The 21,186-nt window shown below is 41.3% G+C and overlaps 1 protein-coding gene across 14 annotated transcripts in view; it reads left to right on the top strand.

Moving 5' to 3' along the window:
- The window catches only part of FRYL (FRY like transcription coactivator), a 350,059-nt gene that overhangs the window by 301,319 nt on the left and 27,554 nt on the right, over positions 1 to 21,186 (top strand). For 10 of the 14 annotated variants that reach the window (XM_021101188.1, XM_021101182.1, XM_021101176.1 and 7 more), the window contains 7 exons: positions 1,792 to 1,989; positions 5,286 to 5,447; positions 5,559 to 5,633; positions 6,251 to 6,427; positions 10,539 to 10,742; positions 11,819 to 11,986; positions 19,001 to 19,251. In XM_021101188.1, the coding sequence (XP_020956847.1) occupies positions 1,792 to 1,989; positions 5,286 to 5,447; positions 5,559 to 5,633; positions 6,251 to 6,427; positions 10,539 to 10,742; positions 11,819 to 11,986; positions 19,001 to 19,251 (1,235 nt within the window). Of the gene's footprint in view, positions 1 to 1,791; positions 1,990 to 5,285; positions 5,448 to 5,558; positions 5,634 to 6,250; positions 6,428 to 10,142; positions 10,152 to 10,538; positions 10,743 to 11,818; positions 11,987 to 19,000; positions 19,252 to 21,186 lie in introns of all 14 variants that reach the window. The other 4 variants (XM_021101186.1, XM_021101187.1, XM_021101185.1 and 1 more) reach the window with 1 other exon arrangement.

The following is a 21,186-nucleotide window of genomic DNA, read 5'->3' as shown; positions in this document are numbered from 1 at the left end:
ACAAGTCAACCTGGACTGGACTGACTTTCACTTTTGAACTATCTGTAAGAAAGGCCTTGATGAGCAGATCTGTATTATGGGTACAACTGATCAAAGAGAGCAAACTCTTTGGGAGCCTAAACAGATCAATACAGCATGTTTCTACTCTAGTTATATTTGCATTCACTAAAGCAAAACCTGCAAATGGAAGTGATAAGTAAGGCTTCACTGCCTAACAATCTGGAGCATCTTTCTTTTTTTTTTCTAAAGCTTAAAGAAGCAAACTCATCAAAGAGTTGCTGGATCTCCTGCAGAAATACATAGCACATTGAATTCCTAATTAATATACCTTCCTTTTGTTCGAGTTTATAGCCCACAGGGCAAGCAAGTAGCCAAGAGAGGGCATAGGTTTATGACTAAGTCAGAGGGCTGCACATTCCCCATCTGAAAGGAACTGCACAATTCAGCTTCTTATAATGGTTGCCATATTGGAGTACAGATCCACTCTGGCCAGAACTTCCTTATTTTCTAATTTATAAAGAGAAGCTGGAAATCAGAGTTTTCCTCTAAAATCTCCTTAATTTTGGAGTTCCTGTCATGGCTCAGTGGTTAATGAACCTGACTAGGATCCATGAGGTTGCAGGTTCGATCCCTGGCCTCGCTCAGTGGGTTAAGGATCCGGCGTTGCTATGAGCTGTGATGTAGGTCGTAGATGCGGCTCGGATCTGGCATGGCTGTGGCTGTGGCATAGGCTGGCAGCGACAGCTCCAATTAGAGCCCTAGCCTGGGAACCTCCAAATGCCACGGGTGCGGCCCTAAAGGGACAAAAGACAAAAAAACCAAAAAACAAAACTAAAGAGTAGAAAAATAACTCAAAAACATAGCCACCAGGTATAGGGGAAAAGCTCATTCTATACAACTCAGTAATTACTGAGAGCACTGTTTTAGCACAGTATTCACGCTTGTTATTTGGGGTTCAGGTCATCAAGAAAAATCTAAATTTTTTAGTGTGTGAATATTTTTATACCTATTAAAGAATGCATTAAAATTGTTTATCTCTAAGACTTAAAATATCTAAAGCTGTATACTTTATTCATCTAGAAAGTTCACATATATCCAGCCCCTTTGTTTATTACCCCTACTGCCAGATTACTGTGTTAGGCTTCCTCAATTAATAATATTTAACGGGAACTATATCTAGTCACTTGTGATGGAGCATGATGGAGGATAATGTGAGAAAAAGAACATATATACGTGTGTGTGACCGGGTCACTTTGCCGTACAGTAGAAAATTGACAGAACACAGTAAACTAATTAGAGTGGAAAAAATAAAAATCATTTTTAAAAAAAGAAAAAATAATATTTTTCTTACTGAGGATTATTCTTTGGAGGAAAAATCCTCACTTTGAGCATCTACCTTATCCCATTCCTTGAAATGATGACTATGCTAATTTTGTATTCTTTGAAGTAAAAGCAGAGGAAAAAAACCCACCAGAGATAGTGGCATAATAAAAATACATTTTATTGATGGAAAAAAATAATATTTATAAAGCACTTATTGGGGAAAATGTGAAATATTCTAAGTTGGTGGTATTATTTATTATGTGTATGATGGCTCATAAATCTAACGGTACAAATAGTAACTTTCTTTGCTTTTGAAACTCAGACCCTCCATTAAGGACCTCAAAGTATAAATGAAAATCTTACAAGAGTTTTTGTAGAAATAATATTTTCACTGTCTACAGTGCACACTAAGTTCTAGTTCAATGTGTATTTGTGACTTGTGCGTGTTTTATTATTTTTTGAAACCAGAGTCCTTATTGGAAGGAAGCCCTTAACATCTTAAAACTGGTGGTGTCTCGCTCGGCAAGCCTTGTTGTGCCCAATGATATCCCCAAGACCTATGGAGGAGATATAGGTTCTCCTGAAATATCCTTCACGAAAATTTTTAATAATGTCTCTAAGGAGCTGCCTGGGAAGACCTTAGATTTTCATTTTGATATATCAGAGGTAAGATGCTCAGGAATTGATAAAAATGCTCTATGAGAAATCTTCATTTGTTCATTTATTCTTCCTGTCCTTCAACAAGCATTGATTGAGCTCATACTCCACAGTAGACACTGTGCTATCAAAACGGGGTGGGAGTAGGGAGAAAGCCCACTCTCGGGACACCTACAGCTTCTTGGAGATCTTGGAGAGAAGTGCAGATAAACACCGTGACAGGTGAAGTTCCCTCGCTGTGGCGCAACGGGATCAGCAACATCTTGAGAGCGCTAGGTCGCAGGTTCGATCCCCCGCTCTGCACAGTGGGTTCAGGATCTGGCATTGCCACAGCTGCAGCTTAAGTCATGGACTGCAACTTGGATCTGACCCCTAGCCAGGAATTCCATGTGCCACAGGGTAGCCAAAACAAAGCAACAACCAAAAAACACATTGTGACAAGTGCTTTGGTTGGAAGTAAGTTTAAAGCCCTGTAGGCGTATATAGCAAGTGTACCTAACCTGTTCTGAGCTGAACGTTGAGAAGTCAGTAACCCTAGACAGGTAGGTATGGAAGTTTAGGGAGGGAAGATTAACCTAAGAAAAGGCAGCCTGTGAATGAAGGCTTGCAAGCATGAGAAAGCATGGTGCCGTGGAAACTTCCAATTAGAATGGCATGCCTTGAGCATGGAGTACAGAGGATAAAGGTGGAGTGTGATGAGAGAAGAATCAGAAGCCATAGGAGCAGCAAGCTCATGGGGATCTTGTCTGACAGGGAACTGGATGGTTTTATCTTGATGCAGTAGCAGCTCTTAGAGGGATTTTCAGCTTGAGTAGGAAATATCAGGATTTGCATTTTAGGAAGGTCACTCTGGCAACCGGACAGAAAACAGACCAGGGGAACTGGGGAGGAAGTGGATCAGTAAGGAATCTGTTAGAATAACCATCCCTAGGCAATTACAGAGGAAGCAAGGAGGGAACGGATGGTTTTCAGAAGGTCCGAGGAAGTAATTGATGGGGTTTGATGGAAAGGAGAGGAGGTACTGAGTGAGGAAGAGACAAGGGCAGTTGCTTTGACAACTTGGTGAAAGTTGATGCCTTTCAAAGGGAGTGGAAATGCAGGAAGCACAGATCTTAGTGGGAAGGAGGGTGTGATGAGTTCAGTCTTGGATATATTGGCTCTGAAGTGACCTGGGGACATACTGACAGCGGTTCTAATTAGCTGAAGAGAGTAAAGGGAAACTTGAGTGGAAGAAAAAATTTTAAGCGTTTTCAGTGTCACATAGGTGGGTGGTTGAAATTGTGGGAGGAAAAAACAAGGCTAAAATAAACCTAGACTTGAGAAGCCTGATGTTTTAAGGCTAGACCGAGGCAGGGCCTGCCAGCCCCAGAGGAAACCTGAGCCCTATGTCACATATTAATACAAATCCCATGTATTGTTTGTCATAGTTTGTTTCCTTTTGCTGTGCCCACAGCATATGGAAATTCTCGGGCCAGGGATTGTACCCAAGCCACAGCAGAGACCTGCACCACTGCAGTGAGGCCAGATCCTTAACCTGCTGATACACCATAAGAGAACTCAGTTTTTTGGTTGTTGTTGTTTGTTCTTTTTAGATAGAAAGTATGTTTCCTGCCAATGTTTTAGTTAATATCACCTGAGAATTTCTAACATGGAGTACATAGCATGGGAATATGACAGAGAAACTGGGGTTTGCTATTCTTCCAAATCAGAAACTGATGATGTAACTGTTATTTTGTTTGAAGCCGTGATATGCATCCCCAGAACATTTGATAGATATCAAATACTTAATTTCTATTTGTTTCATCAAAAATCCCTAGTTACCGGCTATGTGTAGGCACTGGAGATATCCTAGAGAAACAGAGATGAATCCCACACGGTCCAAGGATTCCTGCAGAGCAGGGAGAGGCAGGCACATAAACAAATCACAGGCGGTATTATAATAGGCCTCCTTGGAAGTCTGGAGGCAGTGTTCAAAGTGATTAGGGGTTTGCTTGGTGTATATTCCATGCAGAGGAGGTGACAACATATAGGTCCATAAAGGCACCATTTGCCTAGAGAACAAGTTCAGCTTTGCTGTATGTAGTGTGAAGTTGAGGAGGGAGTGGTGGAAGCTGAAGTTGGGGAGATAAGCAGGAACCAGATCATAAGGGGCCTTGTATGACATGCACATGGGCTTAAATCCTATATTCAAATTCAAGACACTTCACAACACCAAATACATACACACAAGTTTTAGATCATGGTATGTTGCCAAAATACATTTTGGATATATTACACATCAGGTTTGCAGTAAGACACTGTATAGATATCTTTCTCTTTGAAGTTGTTAACTTAGCTGGAATATTTACAGGACTTTATTGAAAATACCAAAATGTTAAGAGACATTAAATCTGAGTGGAGAGATGACAGGTGATTTTTTAAATCATTTTTATATTTTCTGAGCTTTCAAGAGGACATATTGTATAGCCATGGGGGGAAAGGTGAAGATGGTGGTTTTTAAAGAAAGCAGATCTATATTTAAAGTAGGAATAAGTGAGTTCCCGTGGTGGCCCAGAGGAGTAAGAACCCAACTCACTGTGAGGACGCAGGTTTGATCCCTGGCCTCGCTCAGCGAGTTATGGATCCAGCATTGCTGCAAGCTTTGGCACAGGCCACAGATACAGCTTGATCTGGTGTTGCTGTGGCTGTGGCTTAGGCCTGCAGCTGTAGCTCCAGTTCAACCCCCAGCCTGGGAATTTTTTGTATGTCATGGGTTCAGCCATAAAAAGAAAATAAAAATAAAAAATTAAGTAAGAATAAGCTCACCAATAGTCTCCTTAGAGACCTGTTTCCAATAAAGCGAAAACTTTTGAGTTAAAAAAAAAAAAGACATTATCATTATCTTTGATTTTTTTTTTTTTTTTTTTTTGGTAACATATGCCTTATGCTAAGTAATCTTTCTCCTTATGCTTTTTTTGTTGTTGTTGTTGGTTAGTTGGTTGTAAAAAAATGTCATTCTGGGAGTTCCCATCACGGCTCAGCAGGAACGAGCCTGACAGGTATCCATGAGGAATGTGGGTTCGATCCCTGGCCTCGCTCAGTGGGTTAAGGAGCTGTGGTGTAGGTCGCAGACTTACTTGGATCCCGTGTGGCTGTGGCGTAAGCCAGCAGCTGTAGCTCTGATTTGACCCCTAGCCTGGGAACCTCCATATGCCATGAGTGTGGCCCTAAAAGGCAAAAAAAAAAAAAAAAGCATTATAGAGACACCATTAATTTGTTTATATTGAATTATTTGAGTCAAACACTGGCATTTTATTTCTGTGTAGACACCAATCATTGGGAATAAATACGGCGATCAGCATAGCGCGGCCGGAAGAAATGGGAAGCCGAAGGTGATCGCCGTGACCAGGAGCACTTCTTCCACTTCTTCGGGTTCTAACTCCAATGCCTTGGTGCCTGTGAGCTGGAAGAGGCCACAGTTGTCACAGGTACATAAAGTTCATAGAACAGAAGGATCTGTTTTATTCTACGTGTGATCACTTCAGAATTTTGCCTTATTTTATCGGTAACCCTAATGTTTGACTTTTCTTTCTGTTTAGCGAAGAACAAGGGAAAAGCTAATGAATGTGCTTTCTCTCTGTGGTCCAGAATCTGGCCTCCCGAAGAATCCATCAGTGAGTAATCGTGATGAGCTGTGTGAAGCTTTGAACAGTCCTGTTAGACCATGAAGAAACAGGAGTTCCCATTGTGGCCCAGTGGTTAGCAAATCCGACTAGAAACCATGAGGTTGCGGGTTCGATCCCTGGCCTTGCTCAGTGGGTTAAAGACCCAGCATTGCCGTGAGCTGTGGTGTAGGTTGCAGACGCGGCTCGGATCCCGCGTTGCTGTGGCTCTGGCATAGGCTGGCGGCTACAGCTCCGATTCGACCCCTAGCCTGGGAACCTCCATATGCCTCAGGAGTGGCCCAAGAAATGGCAAAAAGACCAAAAAAAATTAAAAAAAAAAAAAGAAAGAAAAGAAACAGAAATGATTGTCTCCTTGCTTGCCTTGTCTCACTTCCCCAAAACTTAGTGGCGTTAACGAAGAATGAAAAACCTATTGTCTTGGTGACATTTGACCACTCTGCTAATTCAGTATTCACCCAGTTAAACTTGAGACCCAGTTAGAGTCTCAGCCCATGGACAGATGAGGCCTGGGGTGGCTCTGGGGCCACTGATGGCCCACATTCAGAGTGACAAAGCTGATGGATGGCCTTTTGTCTTGTTTTGTTTTGTCTTTGGCTGGGAGTCAGGTTGTATTTTCTTCTAACGAGGATTTGGAAGTCGGTGACCAGCAGACTAGCCTCATTTCTGCAACAGAGGACATAATTCATGAGGAAGAAGTCGCTGTGGAAGATAACAGCAGTGAACAACAGTTTGGCGTTTTCAAGGATTTTGACTTTTTAGATGTTGAGTTGGAAGATGCAGAGGTAAGGATTTGGGTTTTTTTTTTTACAGTATGTATAGGATCATTATAGTTAAGGATCATGCGAATGAAGGATTTAACCTCAGGATCTTTCCTTGTTAAGGTCAGCATAAGGTCAAAGGTAAAAATCGAATTTGGGATCTAAATATGAATAGCACAGTTAGTCACCAGCAGACGACGTCTGAAATTAAAGAATCGTCTAATTTTTCATCTTTAAAAATATGAAGTAAAAATGGATTTTTTTCAAGAGTATTTCTTTTCATCAGAGTATGGTTGATTTACAGTGGTGTGTCAATTTCTGCTGTAAAAAAGTATTTTTTTTTTTTTATCTTTGAGCATGCTTAGACTCACATGTGTGCACAGGCTATATACATTAATGTGCAGCAGAACAGTAAAAAGTCTATTAAAATTTATCAAACAGTTTTAAAGAGGGTGGCCCTGAAACTCACTGACAAGGCAGCTTCAGCTCTCTAGATCTCTTTCTTGTGGCTGAGATTCTGCCTGTGACACTGGTCATTGCTTTGTCTAGGATGAAGCCAGCTCCCTCAGATGCCTCATTTCAGCCAGTACCAAGGGCTGTCTCTTTTCCATTGATTCAGTTAGAGAAAATTGATAGTTGTGTCCGTTTAGATAGTTCTTAAATGGAAAATCCAACTCAAAACGTAGATTTACTAGCTCAGAGCGGAGCTAGCCCAGAGTTAGAGCGTGCTTCGGTAAGATGTGGGGAGGTTTCTGACTGTTTCTCTGCAGTTGTCCAGGCTCTGCTCTTCTCTGCAAGTCAGCTTATGTCCACACACAGCAGTGCTCAGCAGAAGCGAGGGTCGCTTCCAAAAATGCTCTCCTGAAAGAGAAGCAGCCCCTTTCCTGAATGCTTCAGCACACTTCTTGTCACATTTCACTGGCCCTAGTGGGGACATTTGCCAGTTTCTAGAACAATCATTGTGGCAAAGAGCATAGGCTTGCCCATTGCCCTGGTGTGTTAGTCTATTCAAGACCTGTTCCTGCAACTGATACATCAGTTTGCTAAACAACCATGTCCTAAACCGGAAAAGTTTACATCAAACAGATCACAAAATATTTATTCTACAATTTTTATAAAGAAAAAAGAAAAAAAGGAGTTTCCGCTATGATGCAGTGGGATCAGTAGCATCTCTACAGCGCCAGGATGCAGTTTTGATCCCTAGCCCAGCACAGTGGGTTAAAGGATCCAGCATTGCTGCAGCTGCCTCATAGGTTGTACCTCTGGCTCAGACAGAGTTCCTGACTCGGGAACTCCATAAGCCATGGGCGGCCAATAAATAAGTAAATAAATACAACTGTCATAAATATCTATATTCAAGAGCCCCAAAGGCCTTGCTATCAAGGATTCCTTCCATGTCGCTGCTCTGTCTCTCTGCAAAGACATTACATGCGCTCACATAATGCACATGCCATTCATCTGCAGGGACGCTTCCTTGGGCTCAAATAGGTGCAGTGGAGGCATGAGAGTTCATGGCCTCTGCCACGTCACCCCGTTAGTTGTTGACAGGAAGCCTTTTTCGGGAGGTCCTCCTGTTTCTTCAGCCTCCCCTGCAGCCATGCAGTCTGACTGTGTGCCTCAGTCCCGCAGATGCCCTTTTGCTGGCTGAAGCGCAGCACAGGCTCTGTGTCATAGTTCTCCATGTCCATGTTCCCGAAGATACCACGGGTCTAGTTCACAGGAGCCAATGAACTAGTATCACTCAGCATCTTATAGGGCAGTGGCTTTTCAACTTTTTTTTTTAACTGTGGTCATTGCCCACGCATTTTATATCACATCCAGTTATATATATACAGAGAGAGAGAGAGACCTCTAAAATAAAAGTTTCAAGAATAGGCAGCCTTCCTCTATGCTCTGCACACTGATATTTTCTATTCCTTTCATTTCAGTTTTTGGTTTTTTTTTTTCCCCAAAAAGAGCAGGTCACCACGCTCTAAAATTGCTGTCACTCCCACAATTTAAAAAACACGCTGTAGGAGCTAGCACAGACTTGCACAGTTAAGTGCGGTGGATTCAAAAAACTCCCTGCCCTACCTCATGGGCATGAGCCACGAATAAATTCTTCTGTAGTTATTTGCTTTTTTTTTTCAGTTCAGAATTTAGAATCTCTAAAGACAGGCTCTTGACATTTTGTGTAATGGTCAGGTCCTTTCTTTTTGTTTGCCTTCTTTTTAATTTTAAGAACACTGTAAATGCCTTCAAGTTCACCCAGTACTCTAAAGTGTTCTTAGTAATAAATGTGGCTTTTGAATAGAACCTTAGAATAAATGAAAATTGTTTATTGTAGTTCTGTCTTTGCTTCAAGTCACAGTAATTTGGGGAGGGTGAAGCTAATTTTTGCCTCGTAAGTAGGCCAAATCAAATGAGAGATTTTCTAAAACCTAAAGATAGTCTGGCTTTGAACATGGTAACAGGAAATACTTGGCTGCAAAACACAACTGCTGATGAAACTTTTTTTTTCCCCTTAAATAATGCATTTTTTTTTATTACTCAATGCATTTATTACATTTATAGTTGTACAACAATCATCACAATCCAGTTTTATAGTATTTCCATCCCACACCCCCAGCGCATCCCCCCACCCCGCAAACTATCTCCTTTGGAAACCATAAGTTTTTCAAAGTCTGTGAGTCAGTATCTGTTCTGCAAAGAAGTTCATCATGTGAAACTTCTCAAATAATCCCCCAACCTTGAAAGCCCAGGGTGCACATTTATCCATGCACCAAGTGTATATGGAGGGCTGTTGTCATTATTATGTGTGATGCTACAGCATGACATTTGAAATGATGTTTTAGGAAGATGGCTTTAGAACTCTGACCTTCAGAGCATTAGGGCTTCTAGAGTACCTGAGAAATGGAAAGATCCAAGGGCCAATGAGCCGAGCTCTTAGCCAGCTTTTCCAACCAGAGCAACTCTGATTTTGTTCATCGGTTTTGCATAGTCGACTGCCATCTTAAATTTATTTTATTTTAAATTTAATTTGAACTGAGTATCTCCCTGCTTTTGTTAAAGAAAAAAAAGAGATCTAAACACCTCTTACTCTGGACAATCCCTCTTGAGGAAAGAAATGCACGTCAGTCATATTTTGCTAGCCAACTCACTGTAATTCGTCACATCAGGGCTTAAGAAAGAGTGTAAGAATTATATCCTTACAAAAGGAGGATCATCTTGGAATCGCAGAAACATAATTTATATAAATCTGTAAGTGGCAGGGAATTGAAATTTGTCATATTTCCTGTTGACCTTTTGCAGCTGGCAAAGGTTGTTTTGATAACTATAATCTTGATTTTTAAAGTACTTTGTAGCAAAAAAAAAATGACCATTGGATTTAGCCAGAACCATCCTAGAGGCTAAAATAATTGTGAACCCATATGTCGTCAACTGAATGTGGGTATTTTAAGTCAGTTGTATCCAGTATTAAATCTATGTAAACTTCGGAGCTTTTCTTAAAAGTTTGTGTTGCCAGAATGTATCATAGAAATGTTGTTTTAAGTGTCTGTCTCTGACTTTTTCACAATATATCTTGCATAAAAAAGTAAGCTGAATCACGTGTTGGCTTCCTGCACAGAGCTTAATCCAGAGCTTGAATCAGTCTTTGGGTCTGAGAAATCACAAAGAATTTCCCCCAAAAGTGTAGTGTATATTTAAATGTTTGTCTTCGTTCTTTCTAATTCTGTGTGTTTTCCTTTTTGCCAACCAGGAGCTGCAGGTAAGTTGCAGCCTGGTGTTGTGGAGTGTTTATTTGTTGTCATCTGTGACGTATTTGTCGCCCTTGTGGTCTCATCTGTGTCTGTGTGTTAGCCTAGAAATGGCCTAGGTAGTAGCTCTAGTTGGTCCCCAGTCATACAAGAGAGAAAGCCAAGAGAGTTCTTTGGTTAAAGCAGGTCATCAACCAAAATATTTTGATCTCTTTAAATATTAGGACTATTGAATGATGTTTTAAACGTTTCAAGAAATTGAAGGGCTGATTGAAACTCTGCTTATGACGATGCATTAAGTAATTTTCATCTTGGTGTGTGTTCTCCCGGTGTAGTTACATTTCCTATATTTATGAGCATGCATTTGAGGTCTTAGAAATGATGTCTTGCTTTTCCAGGGTGAAAGTATGGACAATTTCAACTGGGGAGTCCGCAGGCGCTCACTGGACAGTATTGACAAAGGGGACACCCCATCGCTCCAGGAGTACCAGTGTTCCAGCAGCACCCCTAGCCTGAACCTAACAAACCAGGAGGACACGGATGAGTCCTCAGAAGAAGAAGCGGCACTCACAGCAAGCCAGATACTCTCACGCACGCAGATGGTACCATGACCTTTTCCTACACAGTTGGTCTCCTCTTTCTCTTTACCGCCAACTTAGGAATGACTTTCTCGATATTCCGATGTTCATTTCCGTGAGGGTAGGATGCACACCCTGAAACAGAAATACAAACTTGTAGTGGCAGTGGAGCATTTTATTATTTATAGCAGAACCAGCATTTGATAGTTAGCTGCTTCCTTAGCTGCTTCTCTCCAGGTAATGCTGGGTTGGGCTGGGCGCTTTTAGAGCACCCCACCCCCCACCCCCAACCTGCCTTGAATGACACAGGTTTCTGCATCAGTGCAAACACCAGCACTGCTTAATTTTTTTTTTTTTTCTTTGCTTTTAAGGGCTGCACTCATGGCATATGGAGGTTCCCAGGCTAGGGGTCTGATCGGAGTGAAGACCAGACAGCAGCTGCAATTACTTTTACCTAAGTGCTTTTGACCTGCCTCTCTTGAGTTTGGCCCAGCTAATTGCATTGGGTCTGCTGGTAAAGTGCTGGCAGTGCTGGTGCTGTTGAATGGCCAGGCCAAGGTGGCTTTAGACAGTGTGTACTATTTCCTTTCATGCCACCAACACGCCGTGTGGTTGTGGTCATTACCAACCCTCTTCTTTAAAACAGGACTTCGGGAGGGTTTCCATCATGGCTCGGCAGTTAACGAACCCGACTATTATCCATAAGGATGCAGGTTCAATCCCTGGCCTCACTCAGTGGGTTAAGGATCCAGTGTTGCCATGAGCTGTGGTGGAGACCAGCAGCTGTAGCTCTGATTGGACCCCTAGCCTGGGAGCCTCCAACTGCTGTGGGTGCAGCCCTAAAAAGCAAAAAAAAAAAAAAAAGTGAAAAACAGAGCCACGTTAATGGTTATTTCATTTCTGCCACTGGGTTAGCTGCTTGCATTCACAGCACCAATTCTGGCATAGACTGAACTGAGGGGGAAAGGTCATTTTAGGAAGTCAGAGAAGCTCTTTAGAACTATGGCCCCAGCATCTTACGACATAAAATGTTTCTTATGACCTTTGTGACCGTCACTGACTCATAAAGGAATTCCTTACTGAACCATCTCTCCTTTTAGTTAAACAATGATTCTGCTGCAGATGACACCCTGCCAGAGCACCCTGATTTACTTCTTCAGGCTCAAGAGTCCACTGGCAGCATCTCCACAGAAGAAGTGCTGCAAATCAGAGATGAAACCCCAAGTTTGGAAGCTTCTCTAGATAATGCTAACAGCCAGCTGCCTGAGGTGGGGAGCCGTGGGGGCTGGTGCATGGCCAATCTTGGCTCTTTTTAGCAATCCGTTACACCCCTTGCTTGTTTCTTTCGAAAGGGTTTTTGTCTGATATGCTACTTATTTGATTTGTTTCCAGTATTTCTAACCTGTTGGCTTGCTCTGAGTGCAATAGTCAAATCTGATGATTGAGAAGGAAAAAAAAAAAAAAAAAAAAAAGATGGCTTAAAGGAATAACCTACAGGTTAAAAATAACCCTGAGTGTTTGTAATGAGCATTTTGTGCTGCAGAATGTGATTTAGTTAATGTACAGGCGCTTCTCTGGGGATGGGGAGCATCTTCTGTGGTGCTGTGCCTTCTTTGAAGGACCGCTTGTGTGGGTTTTTTTTTCTTCTCTTTTTGCTTTGTATTTGGGTTTTTGTGATTGGTGCTGTAATTGGGATGAAAACCTCAGGCCAGCTGTGTTAGCAGTTGGTTAAACGAAACCTTTTAGAAAGCCTCTGGAACTACTAGCATTATGTTTTTTGGAAAGGCCTGTGAGAAGTAAGCCAGATTCCAAGCTAATGACTGACCAAAAATAAGTAAGTATTAGTTTTCTTAGTTTTTTAAAAATTTTTTTTATTATAGATACTTTTCAAAAAACTAATGCTATAGCTCTGTCATATGTACTATTATGCCTTGGTATTCAGAAAATACTATATTTTTTCACTGTTAACCAAATTAATGCAGTTATTAGATCTAGACCAACCTAGTTATTAGATCTTATTATCTAAGTTGCAATCTCACATTCCTGTTATGATGATGATACAGTGTACATATTTATAGTAAGCAGATGTGTTTTGAAATGAAGGCATTTGTGCAGGTTTTGTTTTGTTTTGTTTTTCTCGTTTTTTAGGGCCACACCTGCAGCCTATGAAAGTTCCCAGGCTAGGGTTTGAATTGGAGCTACAGCTGCTGGCCTACACCACAGCCACAGCAACACAGGATCTGAGCTGAGTCTGCAACCTACACCACAGCTCACGGCACCGCTGGATCCTTAACCCACTGAGCGGGGCCAGGCATTGAACCCACATCTTCATGGATACTGGTCGGGTTCTTAACCCACTGAACCACAATGGGAACTTCTGGGCAGTTTTTTAAATGCTCATATTGATATGGCTGATGTTTAGAGAATTCAATTCAACAGAGAGAGTATTGAGATTCACTAGATGCTAGGCATTCCGTTAGGTGCTAGAAAGATGATTAAGGCGTGACCCTGTCTTCAGACTGTCCACTGTCTCTTAAGGGAGACAGAGAAGATAATAGTAGTGCTTTTCATTTGTTTGTGTGTTTCAATCTTGCTCTTTTTGTGGCAAAGGGAAAGTTGGTTCTGGTACCTATACCTGGCACGTGGAGCTTACTATCTGTCATCAGGAAGGTTTCGGTCCAACTGTTTTAGCAAAGCCTCCAACTAAGGTGTGGAGGGAGGATTGGAGGAGGCTGAGATGAGGAAACAAACCAGAAGAATATTACCAGGAGAGGAAGGGCCTGAACTGACCGAGTGCTTAGAGAGGAAAATGTTTACAGGAGGGGCTGACGGTGTTTAGAACTGCACCTTAAGTAGATTATATATTCCTTTCAGGGTTGGAAGGCTTGTTACCTGAGTATTAGCTACTAGTTAATAATCTAATCTACTGTGTCTGGTATGGCTTATGGCATGTTATGGGTAAAAAGACAGTCTCATTAGAAACAAGAGAAAACAGCAGACTGATGCTAGAAATACCTTTTAACAAAAGCAGAATGATTAATGGTTGTATATGTTAATTTCATTTAGTTAACCAACAGGGAAATTCTTTTTTTTCTTTTTCCTTCTTTTTATGGCTACACCTGTAGCATATGGAATTTCACAGGCTAGGGGTTGACTTGGACCTGTAGCTGCCAGCCTATGCCACAGTCACAGCAATGCTGGGTCCAAGCCACATCTGCAACCTGCACCACAGCTCACGGCAACCCTAGATCTTCAACCCACTGAGCGAGGCCAGGGATCGAACCCACATCCTCATGGACACGATGTCAAGTTCTTAACCACTGAGCCATGACAGAACTCCCAGGGAAATCTTTTATTTTTGGTTATTAAAATAGCTGTAATAATAGTGAGTAAACTACCTCCTGGAAGTCATTCACATTTATTGGAGATAAAATTGGAAATTCATATGTATTTCAGATGAGACATTCATTCGTCTAGCAATACCTAATGGACCTACTTCTAAGGCACTATAAACTTCCTAAGGATACTTTAAGTAAAGGAAAAACACTTTAATTTACTATGTTGTTTTTTTTTTTTTCTTTTACAGCAGTGCATTTCATTATCACTTTAAACTTTGTGACACTGGCAAATGCGAGTGAAGGAGATATTCTTAAAACATATCATTTCATTTAGAAATAGTTCCATTGACATGAAAATTCTTATTATTGACAGTAAAAGAATGGCTATCCACAAGAGAATAATTAAGTTTATATCTATTGGATGTGTTGGCCTAATTTGCTTTTCCCTAATGTGTAGAATAGTGTCAAGTGACTCAAATTGCCCCTTTAAAAAAGTATGAAGGAATTCCTGCTCTGGCGCAGTGGGTTAAGGATTCAACTGCAGCGACTCAGGTTGCTGCAGAGGCATGGGTTTGATCTCTGGCCTGGCACAGTGGGTTAAGGATCCAGCATTGCCGAAGCTACAGCTCAGATTCAGTCCCTGGCCTAGAAACTTACCTATGCCGTGGGTGAAGCCAAAAAAGAAGAAAAAAAAAGTATGAAAACACTGAGATATTGAAATAAAACCATAACTCTATTATATAGAGTTATATATGAGTTTCGTATAATATATATTGCTATAAAGCAATTTAAGATGAAGAATACAATTAATTTTAATAGACAAAATATTTTTGAACTATAGGGAAAAAACCTTAGAAATGTTTGAATTTTTTCCTTTAAATTATGTTAATATCAGGAAGATAAAACAGAATAGGCTAAAGCATTCTACATCATGACAAAAACTTCAGAGCTCAGTTTGTCCCTCCCTTCTCTATAACATATCGAAATATTTTTGAGCTCTGGGCAGGATTTATGTTCTTGTGTTTATCAAAGAAACCTCCACAGAGGGATTTCTTCTCGAATTTATAATAGTTTAGATACCATTTCAGACACAACAGAAATTATTCCTTATAGGAAATGAACCCTTGATTGTGTGTGTGTGAGAGAGAGAGAGAGAATGTCATTATATAATAAGGTAAAGTACAAGAAAATTTGATTTTCAACAATCCACATACAACAATGGAATCCATTCCATTAGCCAAAAAGTGCTGTCATGAAATCTAAGTGTTATTAGAAAATTTCAGCATAAACTACAAATCATAATTTTAGGTAAAACATCTGTTTTCAGATTATTATTCAACAACAAAACAGGTGTACACTGATGAAAAGTGAAGGCATTAAACTGAGAAGTCTGGGTTATTTCAACACGGTATGTTCAAACTGAGGTAGAAGGAAAAGCTAACACCAATAAACATTCTAGGCATAGAAATACCTTGAGCACTATTACTCAAACTGTCTTTCCAGATAATTAATTAACGCTTCCCCCTTTAATGGCCAAATCTTTTTTTTTTTTTTTTTGGCCCAATCCTTAAGGAAAAAATTCCGATGGAGACATGAGCTATTGGCGTGATTAAGGAATGGTTACTTTGTTATTTATGAAGTACTATTCTCTGAAGACTTAGAATTTGCTGCTCTCCCTGGGTGACTGACTCCAGACCAGTGTTCCCTGAGAACACATTGTGTCCTCCTGCCATGTCTCTGTGCCCTCCATATCTTCTGAGTCCTTTCCCCTGAAACCCTGTCTTTTTTTTTTTTTTTTTTTTTTTGTCTTTTCTAGGGCCGCACTCCTGGTATATGGAGGTTCCCAGGCTAGGGGTCTAATCAGAGCTGTAGCCGCCTCCGGCCTACACCACAGCCATGGCAACGCCAGATCCGAGCCTCCTCTGTGACCTACACCATAGCTCACGGCAGTGCTGGATCCTTAACCCACTGAGCCAAGGCCAGGGATCGATCCTGCAACCTCAGGGTTCCTGGTCGGATTCGTTAACCACTGAGCCATGACGGGAACTCCGAAACCCTGTCTTTCTTAGCTAGAAATAGAAATGTGTGTCTCAGAGTTGCAGGCAGGAAGTCCAAGGTGCCAGATCCCTGTCTGGTGAGGGCCCCTCCTCCTGCTAGCTCTCCTTGCTGTGTTCTCAGGAGGTGGAAAAAGAACAAGCCAGCTCCCAGGCCTCTTCTTACAAGGGCACTAAACCCATCCGTGGAGGCTCTACCTTCATGACCTAAACACCTTCAAAGGCCCCTCCTCTAAGACCATGGCCTTAGGGTTAGGGTTTCAACATGTGAATTTTAAGGGGACATTCAGTCCATAACACTCTTGCTCCCCCATCCTTGTCAAACCTCATGATGTGCTGTTTTCTTCACAGAGATGAGTCTCCATTGCCTTGACCAGATGTGCTCTTTCCTGTCTGTTTTTTTTTTTTTTTTTTTTTTTTGTCTTTTCTAGGGCCGCTCCCACGGCATATGGAGGTTCCCAGGCTAGGAATCAAATCGGAGCTATAGCCTCCCGGCCTACACCAGAGCCACAGCGATGCGGGATCCGAGCCAAGTCTGCAACCTACACCACAGCTCACAGCAATGCTGGATCTTTAACCCGCTGAACGAGGCCAGGGATCGAACCCTGGCCTCATGGTTCCTAGTCGGATTTGTTAACCACTGCGCCACGACAGGAACTCCCCTTTCCCATCTTTGAGAACCAGTAGTCCTCTGTATTTGCTTCTATTTACCCTACACTTAGCATTCTCTACTATATATTATTATCATTTGCCCATTGGCCTACCCCATTATTGGTTTGCACACCAATTATGGTTACTTATTAATTTATCCCAGCGCCCCCAGGCCAGGATCTGGTCAAAATCCTTTATTTTATACAGGAATTTTACAGATGAGTAAACTAAGACCCAGGCTGGTCTAAGGTCAGGGGCTCTGGATTTCACTTACTTTTCATAACTCAGAAGGAAAATTCTATTTTTAATCCGTGAAAAAGAGATAAGTTGCTATACAGCAGAAATTGGTACAATATTGTCCATCAGGGAGTTCTCTGATGGCCTAGCAGGTTGAGGCTCCTGCGTTCTCACCGCTGTGGCTCTGGTTGCTGCTGTGCGGCGTAGGTTCAATCCCTGGCCCAGGAATTCCCGCATACTGCCTGTGTGGCAAAAAAGAAAAAAACAAAAAAAAAAAAAAACAAGAGAGAACCTGAAATAGACGTTGCAACTCTCAAAAAAAAATATTGTCCATCAGTTGTGCTTTAATAAAAGAAAAAAAATTAAGAGAAACTACTGTACAAGGAAGTAGTAACAGAAAGAAGTCTAAGTACAGAAAGAAGCTGATTTTTATTCCTAAAACTCTGAGACCATTTGTGCTTATTTTCAAACAGATTAAAATCTGATGTCCATGCAAATTCACATTGATGCTGATAACATCATGATATACACCCAGAAATATTTTTCTTTTTCAATAGCAGTAGTTCCTTCATTCAACCAATATCTGTTGAATTTTTACTCTGTGCCAGACACACAGCAACATTATTTCAGTAATGTTACAGTGGATAGGCAGGAAACACCACCAGTGTACTTTAAAATGCACATTTCCATCATCATTTGCTAAGGATTAGGAGAATGCAATCATTCTTTTAGATAAATGGGTCTGAAGCTCATTTCATTCTGAAAAGTACAACAAATCATGGACTTGGAGAACAGACTTGTGGTTGCCGAAAGGGAGGGAGCAGGGTGGCTGGGGAGCTTGGGGTTAATAGATAGAAACTATTGCCTTCAGAATGGATTTACAGTGAGGTCCTGCTGTGAGCACCAGGAATTATGTCTAGTCACTTAACATGGAGCATGATAATGTGCAAAAATAGAATGTGTACACGTATGTGTAACTGGGTCACCATGTTGTACAGTAGAAAATAAATTCTATTGGGGAAATAACTTAAAAAATAACAATAAGAAGAAGTACAACAGTCTAAAATTTCCCAGTGTTTTCTGAATCCTGACTCGGTGATGAAGCATTGTTAGTACTCAAACCTGAATGAGTCATTGTGGTCTTACAACCTGAGAGCAAACCTTACGTCAAGTGTTCAGCTCACAGGTACTTGTAAGGCTGCCCTCCCTGTTTCAGTTCAGCAACCTCCTCATTGGTCAGGACTTCCTCTTTTTGTTTTGTTTGGTTTTTTGCTTTTTGCTTTTTAGGGCCGCACCCGCAGCATTTGGAAGTTCCCAGGGTAGGGGTCAAAGTGGAGCTGTAGCTGCCGGCCTCCACCACAGCCACAGCAATGCGGGACCTCCTCTTGATTCACGGGTAGCCACAAAGGACCCCTGGGTTAACTATTTTGAATTATCTCCCTTCTATCCAGAATTCCCTGGATAGAAGGGTCTAGCGTAATGAAGGAAATGACATCTCAAATACGAGAAAACTTAAAAAGTTCTACTTATGTAGAATTAGAATATACATGAGAAGGAGTTTCCCGTTGGTCTAGTGGTTAGGGTTCAGTGCTTTCACCGCTGGGCCTGGGGTTCCATCCCTGGTCTGGGAACTGAGATACCACATGAAGATGCTGCACACCACAGCCTTCCACACCTATTTAAAATAGATGAGAGAGGGTGTTCACCAAAGGATATATTTCTACGTAAACACCTAAATCCTATTAAGGCATAAAGATCTCCTTGATGTTTCTATTTGGTAATAGGTGATATATATTTTAATTCGATAATGTCGAGGAACTACTTTGTAAAAAACAATTTTTATATGATCAGGGTTCCAAAAATTCCAAGAATTAAACGGTGTAAATGAAGACTGGCTAATAAGACAGATGCAGATTAGGGCCAAGAGCCATTCATTGTGTGTTGGTAAAATTCTCTTTTTTCAATGTTTTTAAAGTCTGGAAAAAATGCAATTGTTTTACAGGATACAAGCTCAGTATTAAAGGAGGAACAGGTTCTTACAGCCTTCGAAGAGGAGGGATCGTATATTATTCAAGAACAGCAGGATTCTCTCGTGTGTCAAGGGATTCTTGATTTAGAGGAAACTGACACGCCGGAGCCTCCAGCTCCCGAGAGCTACCCCGGGTCAGTCTGCGAAGAAGACGTCACCTTAGCTTTGAAAGAACTTGACGAACGATGTGAAGAGGAGGAAGCGGATTTCTCCGGCCTGTCCAGGTGAGGACACAGTGTGTCACAGACTCAATAATGACATGGCACGTTCTCTCCTGTCATCTCACATGTATGCTCCTCTGTGCCGGAGTCCCGACTCCCCCTCCTCTGTATTCTAGTCTATAATCATAATGTCGTTATCTTTAAAGATAAAGTGAGTTACTGCCGTGGGTGTATGAATTCACTGAAAGACAAAACAAACAGGCCATTCTCAGAGCATAGTGAGGGGCAGCCTGCATTTAGAAGTACGCCAAGTGCCTATGCTGAGTGAAGGCCAAATGGCCAAATGTTCCCATTGATACTGGGTCCTGGCCAGAGCCAAGCATCAAAATCACGGAGTTGAGAGTTCGTCATGGCTCAGTGGTTAACGAATCTGACTAGAAACCATGAGGTTGCGGGTTCGATCCCTGACTTCGCTCAGTGGGTTAAGGATCCGGCGTTGCCATGTGTAGGTTGCAGATGCAGCTTGGATCCTGTGTTGCTGTGGCTCTGGTGCAGGCCAGCAGCTGCAGCTTCAATTGGACCCCTAGCCTGTGAACCTCCTTATGTCATGAGTGTGGCCCTACCAAAAAAAAAAAAAAAAAAAAAATAGAGTGAACATCTGTGATAAGAGAACAAATCTGGAATATAGTCCGAAAATTATTTTATAGTTTTGTTATCAGTGGTCATTTTATCATTTTAAAGTTTGACTTTATAAAATGGGCGGAAGTGATCATTTCTTATGTTCACAGCCTTCAGATGTGAGCAGGCTCCTTTAAAATGTTTATGCATCACACATTTAAAATTTATTATCACAAAGTATGAAGAATTCTCAAATAGGACTTTTTTTTCACTCATGAGCTAAGGAAATTGAATAATTATTACATAAAACTGTGAAAGTGTTGATGGCTGTTATATAACTTACGTACCACAGTTTTATAATTAGGATTATGATATATCTGTACCTACTGTTTTGCTTTTTTATTATTTTATAAATATTTATGGCTCAAAATAATGTTCCTTACAAAGGCATCTCATTTAATGCACTCTCCATTGGTGTGTCTATTTCCCTATTCAACAACTTGAAGCCCTTTGATAATTATTGTTATATAAAAAATGTTTAGTAATCAGCTATATCAGAGTTTTACTCCTACAGTAAAAGCTTTTCATTTATACTTCAAGTGATAATAGAGTTTGGGGTTGGTTGGTTTGTTTTTTTCTATTTTAGGGCCAAACCCACAGCATATGGAGGTTCCCAGGCCAGGGTTCGAATTGGAGCTACAGCTGCCAGCCACAGCCACACCAGATCCAAGCCATGTCGGCGACCTACCCCACAGCTCACAGCAACACCAGATCCTTAACCCACTGAACGAGGCCAGGGATCAAACCCACATCCTCATGGATCCTAGTTGGGTTCGTTACCACTGAGCCACAATGGGAACTCCTTGAAGTAGAATTCAAAGTGAGTTTTCAAGTGTCTGCTTCATTTTGATTGTTTCCCCCTAGTCATCTCAGATCCCTCTCTTCCATGTGACTTGCTCTGTAATTTTTGTCAAGCCTTGTGGAGCCACCCTGTAATATGAAACATGCAATTTTTTTTTTTTTTTTTTTTTAATGGGAGCACCAGCAGCATATGTAAGTTCCCAGGCCAGAGATTGAATCCAAGCCACAGCTGCAGCAACACAGCATTCTTCTAACCCGCTGCACCACAGCAGAAATTCCAACACATGCAATTTTAAGACCCTGACATATTTTTTTATGAAATCCGACTCCAAACACTTCTTCATCTTTAAGACCCAGAGTCACACGTGTCTTTAAAGGATGCCCAACCCAAATACATCTCTTTCCATTGTCTCATTTTTGGATATATGATCTGGCTGTTGGGATTAGAAATTCTTCAAAGAAAATGGACAGATCTTGTGTTTCTTTGAGTCAGATCTGTTAACTGCCATACTGCTAAGT

Source organism: Sus scrofa, chromosome 8 (assembly GCF_000003025.6).
Source record: "Sus scrofa isolate TJ Tabasco breed Duroc chromosome 8, Sscrofa11.1, whole genome shotgun sequence".
Lineage (NCBI taxonomy): Eukaryota > Metazoa > Chordata > Mammalia > Artiodactyla > Suidae > Sus > Sus scrofa.
Note: the sequence above shows the minus strand (reverse complement) of the source record. Positions and strands in the feature narration are given on the sequence as shown.